The following is a 10282-nucleotide window of genomic DNA, read 5'->3' as shown; positions in this document are numbered from 1 at the left end:
ATGAGGAAAGGCTGAGAGCGCTGAGCCTGTTTAACCTGGAGAAGACTGAAGGGGGGGATCTCATCAATGTTATAGATATCGAAAGTGTGGGTGTAAGGAGGATGGTGTCAAGAGGATGGGGCCAGGCTCTTCTCAGTGGTGTCCAGTGACAGGACTAGGGGCAGTGGGCACAAACTGGAGCACAGGGAGTTCCACCTGTGATTGATGGAAAACTTCTTCACTCTGAGGGTGCCAGAGCACTGGAACAGGCTGCCCAGAGAGGTTCTGGAGTCTCCTTCTCTGGAGAGATTCCAAACCCACCTGGATGTGTTTCCATGCCATCAGCTCTAGATGAAACTGCCTTGGCAGGGGGGTTGGACTAGATGATCTCCAGAGGTCCTTTCCAACCCTGAACATTCTGTGATTCTGTGAAATTAAACTAAAATAAGAGGTTCTGATGGACTCTTCAAAATGGAAAAATTTTAAGCTGGGGTAAAAAAAAAATGATGCTGGAATTTCCTGTTGATACAAAATATCAGGATTAATCACTTACATAGGCTTAATCAAGTAGATGTTTATTTTGGCAGCTGATCTCATTTGTTTGTATCTAGAAAATATCATTTGTAAAGGCTTATGTATGGCTTGCTTTAATATTGGTTGGGCCAGAACTATATCTTTGTCTATATTGACAGAAATATAATCATCACAAAGCTTGTAGAATTACTCTCTCATGTGTCACCATACCAATACACTTTCCTGCCAACCTCTTGGAGTTAATTTTGCTCCCTACATCTGACTGCTCTCACCAGCTAGCAGCTGTAGCACTGAAGATAGCAGTTCCCAAGCTTAGGAGGAGAGGACTGGGCATAAATGGAGTCTTTTATCTCAGAAATGTTTGCACTTTGTGCACACTCACTACCTAAATTCTGGGCAGAATAGTCTACAAGTTCAGTCACTCAGTATGGTTTGAAGAAGTAGCTAGTTTTGCAAAAGCAGGAAATGTCCACTCTCTTCTAGTTAAAGAGGCTGTCAAGTTACGCAGCTGAAGTGTTGATTTGGTACCACCATGACTGGGGAAATAATTCAGTGTTTCCTGATGGAAAAGCAGCATGGGAAAGCATTTAAAGCCTCATGATAGATGATTATGATGCCTTTTAATACCCATTCTCCTAGATGTAGCTTGCTTCGAGAATTCTCATATGTTGATGAATTGCTATTTCAGCCATCTCTAACTGCAACACACATCATGTGAAGAGAAGTTGGTAACTCTGCCTCTGAGCCAGATGTAAAATGTCTTACAGTTTGTTCTAGCTCTAACTTGCCCACTTCTGTAAAACATGTGCAGCTGCAGTAGTGGTACACAGTAGTTGCTATCCCACCTGGAGTTCTGCGTCCAGCTGTGGGGCCCTCAACATCAGAAGGATATTGACCACTTGGAGCGAGTCCAGAGGAGGCCACGAAGATGATCAGAGGGCTGGAGCCCCTCTGCTATGGGGACAGGCTGGGAGAGTTGGGCTTGTTCAGCCTGGAGAAGAGAAGGCTCCGGGGAGACCTTATAGCACCTTCCAGTGCCTGAAGGGGCTACAAGGAAGCTGGGGGGGGCTTTTTACAAGGGCCTGTAGTGACAGGACAAGGGGTAACGGGTTTAAATTGAAAGTGGGGAGGTTTAGATTGGATATCAGGAAGCAGTTCTTCCCGGAGAGTGTGGGGAGGCACTGGAACAGGTTGCCCAGAGAAGCTGTGGATGCCCCATCCCTGGAAGTGTCCAAGGCCAGGCTGGATGAGGCTTGGAGCAACCTGGTCTAGTGGAAGGTGTCCCTGCCGATGGCAGGGGGTTGGAACTGAATGGGCTTTAAGGTCCTTTCCAATCCAAACCGTTCTGTGGTAAATGCTGGTATGTGTTTGCTTTAAAAATTAAGCACAGACCTATTTATTCCATGGAATACTTCAGTAAAGAAACTCCAACCTTGGCAAAAAAGCTACAGATGCTATTTGTGGAGCAAATAGTTTTATACCTTGCTGCTGAGGGGGCTTTAAGGTTATGTACATGTCTCTTTTCTTTTTTTTCTTTTTTTTTTCCCCTCCTTAGGAGTTTACATCCTTATTGGAGCTGGTGCACTTATGATGCTGGTTGGTTTCTTGGGATGCTGTGGTGCATTGCAGGAATCTCAGTGTATGCTTGGCCTGGTAAGTGCTCCAGAGTAGTGTTTAAATTTTTAGTAGCACAGTGAGAAAGGAAGGAAAATATTACTGTGCAGTTAAAGGGTAGCATGATTGTTTTGGTTCCACAGCATTTAAACTCCTGGTCACCTACATAATGCTAAAATGTTAAATATAGTTTCCATTTCTGGCCCTAAATCCAAATGTCCATGTTGTATTTGAATACAGGATGACTGCAAGAGTTAGTGATGTATTCAGATAACGAAGTGTCAAGACTTGGAGTATGTGTGAACACAGAACTAATGTTAAGAGTCATGTTATTTATTAAATGAGTCCTGAACTCTGAAAGCTGTGCAATCTTTAATCTTTGAGACCAGAACTGTGGTATGCTACCCTTGAAACAACAAGCCTCTACTGTTTGTAATAACAAGATGAGCTCTTCTAGTTGACAGTTGCTCTGTAAGCCAGTTATTGGAGAGCAACCTCATTGTTTTCAGACTAGAGGGGCCAGTAAACCTTACTGGGTTCATCCACATCAGTATGCTTGTGGAACTACTCATCCAAAAAAAAAACCAGAAGACTTAGTTAATTAAGAGTACTACTATAGCTGGTGAAAGAACAATTCTGCTTCTATGTCATGGAAGAAGTTAATTTCATATATTTCTTGCAGAATCATTCCTCTAGCCCTTTGTAATTCTGAACACCTCTTTAAAGTGCCTTTAAATGGAAGTGGTGCTGTGGACCTGGTGTAGTCGGTTAAACACAGATGACACTTCTACTTCTATTTTATGGAATATACAACAAAGCAGTGACCATTAGCTCTCTGGGAGTTGGTGGTAAGCTAGGTATTAAGTAATGACTCCTAAAGCAACAGGAGTGACAAACCAGAGAAAATAACTGATGTCAGCTGTTGTGATGTGTCTGAGTGACCTGGGCAACTTCAAAGTCTGAGCTGACAGATGATCAGTTTTAATTAATCCTGATCAAAAAGGAGGACTCCTGCTTGGAAAACACTGCCAGGCTTTCTGACGCTGCTGGGAAGAAGTGCTGACCTAGTGCAGTGTGTTCTCTCTCCTAGTCTTAGTGCTTCAGACCTCCACCTGCAACCTGGTACTGTGACAGTTCCCACAAGGCTGGACACTGGGGGCTGAACAAGCTTGCAGTATATTTGTGATGCTGTGGTCTTAATGACGTGGTCTTTTCTTCCTCTTCCTAGTTCTTCCTCTTCCTTTTTGTGATTTTTGCCCTTGAAATTGCTGCTGCGATCTGGGGATTTGCAAATAAAGAACAGGTAGGTTGCTCTCAAGTTGGTGGGGCGGTGGTATGCTGAAACAGGTTGCCCAGAGAAGTTGTGGGTGCTCCATCATTGGAAGTCTTCAGAGTCATGTTGATGAGGCTTTGAGGAACCTTGTTGTAGTGGGAGGTGTCCCTGCTCATAGCAGGGGGGTTGGAACTTGATGAACTTTAAAGGTCCCTTCCAACCCAGACCATTCTGTGACAGTGCCCACAGAAAGTTAGCAGTCTACTGAAATCTGTACCAGTACTTGTCAAATCCTGATTACCCAGGAAATATGGGGGAGAGGAAGACTACATATTCTAGCAAAACAATACATGAAATTACTCTGCTAAAGTCTCGTTTTTAAATATTAGAGAAGCTGGAATCCAAGATGCTGTTGCATGCTAGAGATGCCCCCTAGGCAGTACCTGGCTGACCTGTGAAGCAAAGTGGGCCGTCAGTGAAGCTTTACCCCTTCTAGATACGAGCTGAGCAGGGTCAGCTATGGGCTGCGTGTTCCTGCATCAAAACATGACTGATCTGTGCTGTCCCCTCACAAAGTCAAGAACCTGTCTTATTTCAAAACAAGTTACTTGATGATCAGGGTTGCTTTTCTGTTTGTTTTCTAACAGAAGAATATAGCAACTTCGGGGTGCAGAAATGAATAGGGAATATTTTTGTCACCAGTGGGCGAAAACTTTGGCCACTCCTTCTAGAAGCGCAGAGCTTTGGAAGGGGAAACAATCTTATCTGTTTAGGTGTGATTAAGGTGACTGTACCAGTTGCGCTCACCTGTCCTAAGTGAGAAATGTTGTCCGCCCTGTTTCCACCCTCTCTTTCTACATGTCAAAAGGATGGGTATCGTAAGTTGCAGAATGCTTAATGACAGGCCTACTCAAAACAAGTTTTCCATAATTAATATGAAGGCAGTAATATGCCACAACTCTTTGCTGTCCTGTAGGTTATTGAAGAGTTAAAGGACTTCTACATGGAAACCTATGAGAAGAGATCGCAAGTAGCTGCCCGAGAGACCCTGAAAGCATTTCAGTTAGCTGTAAGTATATGGTTATACTTAAACGAGACAGTAGTGTGGCTTGTTCACATGGTTCTCCGTGTTACTCAGTTCGCTGTACACGTCTAGTATCTTACTCACGAGAAGAAACCAAAAGTATTTGTAACAAATTGCAGAGCTCTCCTTGTATAGTGTCAGTGAACTCAGTATGCCTTTTTTCCCCCCTCAGAACCTCTGAAATGTGTAGAACTACTTCTTTTTTTCCTAACCAAAGTCGGAAGAAAGCCAACACACTCTAGATCTGTGGTATTGATCTAGAGGCACCATAGTATGCATAGCTGCATGTCTATGAAGAGCTCATCTTTGTAAGGAGTACAAGCTGCCACCAAAATTAATGTGTGTACACTTTAATGAGATCTAGCTCTCCCTTTCAGAATCTTGCCCTTTAATGCCATAAAGGGTTTTTAAAATTATGTTTATAGCATTCACATTGGCAGGACTTCTAGCGTAAGGTCTGTAATAAAACCCAACGTAATCTACTTCTCCTTTTTACCAAGTACAGAGCAAAAAAAACCAAAAGTATTTAACCTGGTTCTCTTTTCCTCTTTTCTCTTGTAGCTAGACTGCTGTGGCCTCACGGGAGCTCTTGAGCAGCAGTTCATGGATACGTGTCCAAAGAAGACCATTGTCGAGTCGCTGTCTGTCGTGGTAAAGCATGACTTATTTCACCAACAGCTCTGCCCAATGAGTAGGATGAGGAACACATTTCTGAATAAACCCTTCTAGTCCTGGGGAAATTCCCATGTCAATTTTGCTTAGCAACCTATCTCTATAATCAGTCGAGTTGTGGAATAACAACATACTGTTACTGTGGAAAGAACAAGCATGGTTAGCAGGAAATGTGAGTTTTCACAGGAAATGTGCGGCCTGTGTGACACTAGAATCACTGGTGTTGATGGACAGAGAAAGGCCCAAACTTGACTTAACACAAAATGCCAGAGAGCTCTCTTCTCCTGGCTGCTCCTATCACCAGAGCACCTTCCTGGTGCTGCGTGGGAGCTATTGCTCCCCTCTTGGTTAGGGACAAGTAGAGCATGGGCTGGGAGCAGATCTGAAGTTTTACCGAGGAGATGGAGAGGGGGTAATGCACTGGTGGCCTGTTTGGGTGAGTGTGTCACTGAAGCAAATTCTCTGAATCGGGTTCCCCTGTTGAAATATTGCTGCAAAGTTCCTGGTGTGCCATAGACACAGGAGAGGCATCTTGTATTGTTCATAAGTTTCCTCTTTTTCTTACAACTGCCTTGTGCTCTTTCTTCATGCTCCAAGACAGCCTGTATGAGTCTTTCCATAGAAAATAAGGTTCTTGCCATGCAGGAATTCAATCAATTGATTTCCCACACACCCCCCTCCTGCCCCAACATTACTTTATGCTTTTGCTTTCATTACAGATTTTGTGCCTTCAAATATCTAACCACATGAGAAACTTCAGTCTGTATTTAGACTGTATCTTTAGTGGTGTCCATACAATCTGCTATGAGTTAGAGTATGAGAGTAGCTGAGACATCAAGCAGGTGATGATCAAGCAGGTTGATCAAGCAGGTTGCTTGCTTTTGTTCTGCTAAGTGTATTTTTTAGTGGTGTCCATACAATCTGCTATGAGTTAGAGTATGAGAGTAGCTGAGACATCAAGCAGGTTTTATTGCTTGCTTTTGTTCTGCTAGGTGTATTTTTTGCTTCATCTGTTGACTTCATCTTGTGATGTGTTTATAGCCTAGTCCCAGTGGTAGAGAAGCAGTAGATAGACTGCAGGATTAAAGATATATAATGGTGTGGCTGACCTGTGTGCCTCTAAGAAGCAGTGCTGCATTGATACTCTCATTTAACTGATTAATTCTTGCCTTTAATCCTCAAATCAGTCTTTTGTTCTGGACTGGATAAGGATCAACTTAAAAAATGGTTTTCAGCAGTTCACCGTAGTCTGCTGCTGGAATAAGTAGGACAGGAGTTGGGATAAGACTTTGACCAGCTAGCAAGCTCCTAGAAGATTTATACCTCTGTAAAAGTTCCTTGTTCTTTTTCTTGGCTACCATATGTCTTTGCTGGGGAACGGAGAGTACTTAATTCTTTTTTTCTTTAGTTGCAATGGTGATTCATTGGGAGCTTCAAACGGGTACTGTAGCCTGGCATGTATTCATGCAGCTCAAGGAATCCTGCCACTCCGGTGCACCACGTGTTCACAAGGGGTCTGCAAAATCACAATAGCGATTGGAAATATCAAGAGTGGCTTCAAGCTGATTTTGAAAAGGGCTGAGCAGTACTGCAACTTTAAATGCTGACAGCCATTAGTAATGAGCCAAATCTGGTACAACTGCTGTTGGTCCTGCTCTGACCTGATCAACTGCAGGTGTTGAGAGGGAATCCTGCTGTGGCCAAGGCACAGTCAAGAGGTTTAGATACTTGGTGGCCAAGTTTAAATCTACTCTTCAACTCTTGTACTGGAACATCTGTGACTCACCTTAAAGATGTGAAAATAAAGGCCAGTTCAAAGCATCACTCAAAAGATGAGTCTTCATCCCTAGTGTAAGCAGACTTGGTCAGAGGTGTAGCATCAGTTGGCAGACAAGCTCACACAAGCAAGCAGAAACAAACCTTTATGTATGAAACACTAATGAACAGTCTTTCTTTTCAGTCATGCCCTACTGCCATTGACAATGTCTTCAACTCGAAATTGAACGTTATTGGAGCAGTTGGCCTTGGCATTGCTGTAATAATGGTAAGTGTCCAGGTTACTTACAGGGTAGCTGTATGGCAAGAGCACACTTAGAGAAGTCTGAACGGTGTCTGACAAGGCTGTCTACAAGCCCATTCCACTCATGCCAAGTCCTGGCAGGATCAGGGCGTGTGCTGCAGGGCCCCCGGGGCAGTGCAGAGGGTGGAGTGTCTTGGACCTCCCTGATTCTGGTCTGGATTAGGATCTGCCTCCTTGTAGTTTTAGCAGTGGTGAAGTTATATTGGTAATGCATGCATACATAGGGTGAAGATGTATCTGTCATGTTGCCAGCCTACTTCTTAATCCTAATGCCTATTGGGGATCCTTGCTTTTGCTTCCTTTACAACAATTAAAGACTCTGCTAGAGTACTAATGTAACAGTGCTAGTAAGAAAATCTGCACTTTTTTGTTTGACTTCTCTGGAGGAAAGTATGACATGGATGCAAACATGCTGGGATGATCAAAGATTTCTTAAGAGATATGGCAGTGGTTTACAGCTGATCTGTTCTGAAGTATTGAGGGTGAAGGGGATTCATAAAAATGGACTGGAACTTGGGGGTGGAGGGGAAGGGACATGAACTGCAGAATAAAGTGTTAATACAGCCTGTGGGCTGGGAAGAGCAGCTATGCTTGGCCCCATGTTGATAGAAGAATGTGCTTTGGTTCCCTGATATTCTAACGCATTTGCTTTCTTTACAGATTTTCGGTATGATATTCAGCATGGTTCTCTGCTGTGCTATCCGCAAAAACAGAGAAATGGTCTAAGAGCTAAAAACCCAAGACTCTGCTGCACTATAAAATCCTTGTCATTAACTTTAGCGTTCTCAAAGCATTTCTAAAAAGTTATATATTTGTTACCTTTTTAATGCTTTATTTGGTACTGATGTAGGTTTGCTTTTTGTTATAGGTTAAAATGATAAAGATATATCTGACTCAAGACAAATATTGTACATAAAATATCCAACTTCCTTGAAACTTATGTAATTTGGATGTAATTTATGTTGGAGACAATTTGATAATAAAGATTAAGATGTATTGTATGTTTGTGGAGGAGAAGAGATTTTTACTATGCCTATTAATCATACTGTTGGATGCATAGCATGGAGTTGAACTTCAATGATGTATGTTAAATCACCAGCACTTTAGTATAAAGCAGGAAATAACTCCTATGCCAATACCATTTTTAAGGAAATTCCAAGGAATAGAAAAGATGGCTGTCCGAGCATGTTAGGGGAAGTATTGTCATCCTTCCTTCCCTTGGTACGTGGGAACAAAAGCAGTTCTTAATCATATTCCTAAAATCTTACTGCTGTAAGAGTTACTGTCACCTGCATGCAGGGTGGCAAAGGGTGACTGTCATACTGGTGATACGCAGGCAGTGGGACTTGGGTGCAAACAAGCTGAGATCTACCCTGGAGCCAGCTGGGCTTTCTTATATCAGCCTGTCTGCTGTTGTAACTATCTCCCTTGGCATCTGATGTGGCCTTGGTCCTTTGACAGGGCAGACTCCCATAGTGTGTGATCAGGGTTTTTCCTCAGTGCCTGGCATTGCTGGCTTTGGAGAAACAAAACAAAGTACAGTCTCGAGGGCTTATGGCATGTGTGCCAACTCTCAGGTTTCCAAGAGGAAAAAACCCAGAAGTTGCATGTGAAGTTGCTGTATGGCTCTGCAGTCGCTGCTTACAGCAGTAGCTAGGGCTGTGGCTATCCTGTTTCAGCTTAAGAATAGAATTGGTGTGGCACGCTTACCTTAAAAAATTACCAATTTGTCCTGTATTACTTTTTCAGCATCTTTTTTCCTCAAAAATATCCTCTGGTGGGGGCTGCCTGTGGACTTGAGTCCTCACCGGGAAGTCAATGTGCTGTACCTGTATCTGGGGTTCCCCTACTACAGTATCTCAGCTGCATTCCTAGGAACTTCTTTGTCCTCCAGGTACTATAAATGTCTTAACAGTCCTTGCTTGTTCCCACCTTTCTGCTGCAGAACTGAGAAGTAGCATTTGTCAACAGTGCAATTGTTGGCACGAGACTAAACCTTGCACCTGAAAGCTGGTGGGGCGAATTGGTGCTGACTTCAACTGCCACTGGTCTTATTGCTCTGTGTTTGTGCACATGTTCACGTTGCCAACGTCCAACACGGCTGTAGTGCAACACTAGCAGTGTTTGTCAGTGCCCAAGAAAATGTGGTGGTGGGCTGTAACTAGGGTGAGTTGTGGATGCCCCATCCCTGGAAGTGTCCAAGGCCAGGCTGGATGAGGCTTGGAGCAACCTGGTCTAGTGGAAGGTGTCCCTGCCCATGGCAGGGGGGTTGGAACTGGATGGTCTTTAAGGTCCCTTCCAACCCAAACCATTCTGTGATTCTGTGATGAGAATTAAGCTTGTAGGCTCAGCTGCTCACCTCATGAGATAGGTTTTTGGTGGCTGCTAGGGAGGAAGCTCTCAAACTGGCATCCAGGTCAACAGAGTGTTTGAGTTTATACTTTTCTGTTGCTGTCTCCTGCAGAAGCTGGATGGAGGCTTCCTGTGAGTTACTCTTTACCTTGCAGTGCTGCTGCCTTAACCACAGCGTTTACTGCAACGCTTCATGCCTCTGTGATGCCTGCCCTCTTCCCCCATACGAAGTCCTGTAGCTCAACCTTTTGCCTTTCTTTTTGAACGTCCTATGTGAGTAGGTTGGTCTTTCCTGATTGATCAACACATGGGTAAGTTGTCATTTATCAGGGAAGAAAGAGCTACTGTTCATTTTTTTTATTTTTATTTTTTTTTTAGCAAGAATATGAACTACAGATGCAAAACCTGGTTGCAGACATCCAAAGATCTGCAAGCTAGCCTGGAATGAATACTTCTTGGTAATGAATATTGAGTTACATGATGAATAGTTTTACTTTACAAGTAGCAGTTGCGACCAAATTGCCTGAAGAATTTGGTTCTAAGCAACAGCAGCCCTAAAAGTGCTGTGTAGCACTGACTGAGCAGGAAGTGAGCTCCTATTTTTCAAGTTTGGTCAGCATTGCCTCAAAGCTGGAGCAGAATGGGATGTGTGAAGTAGTGCATAGAGGCTTTGGGGTGCGCAAAGAGGACTAGA

The 10282-nt window shown here is 43.5% G+C and overlaps 1 protein-coding gene across 1 annotated transcript; it reads left to right on the top strand.

The window, feature by feature from the left end:
• Positions 1-2068: 2068 nt before the first annotated feature.
• On the top strand, positions 2069-7962 carry CD9 (CD9 molecule; the record flags this gene model as incomplete). The annotated part of the gene is made up of 6 exons (XM_010151767.1): positions 2069-2166; positions 3356-3430; positions 4377-4469; positions 5046-5135; positions 7117-7200; positions 7897-7962. Coding segments are annotated over 6 exons (506 nt in total), but the record flags the coding sequence as incomplete, so codon positions are not given.
• Positions 7963-10282: the final 2320 nt, after the last annotated feature.

This window comes from Eurypyga helias, unplaced genomic scaffold (assembly GCF_000690775.1).
Source record: "Eurypyga helias isolate BGI_N326 unplaced genomic scaffold, ASM69077v1 scaffold6725, whole genome shotgun sequence".
Taxonomy (NCBI): domain Eukaryota; kingdom Metazoa; phylum Chordata; class Aves; order Eurypygiformes; family Eurypygidae; genus Eurypyga; species Eurypyga helias.
Note: the sequence above shows the minus strand (reverse complement) of the source record. Positions and strands in the feature narration are given on the sequence as shown.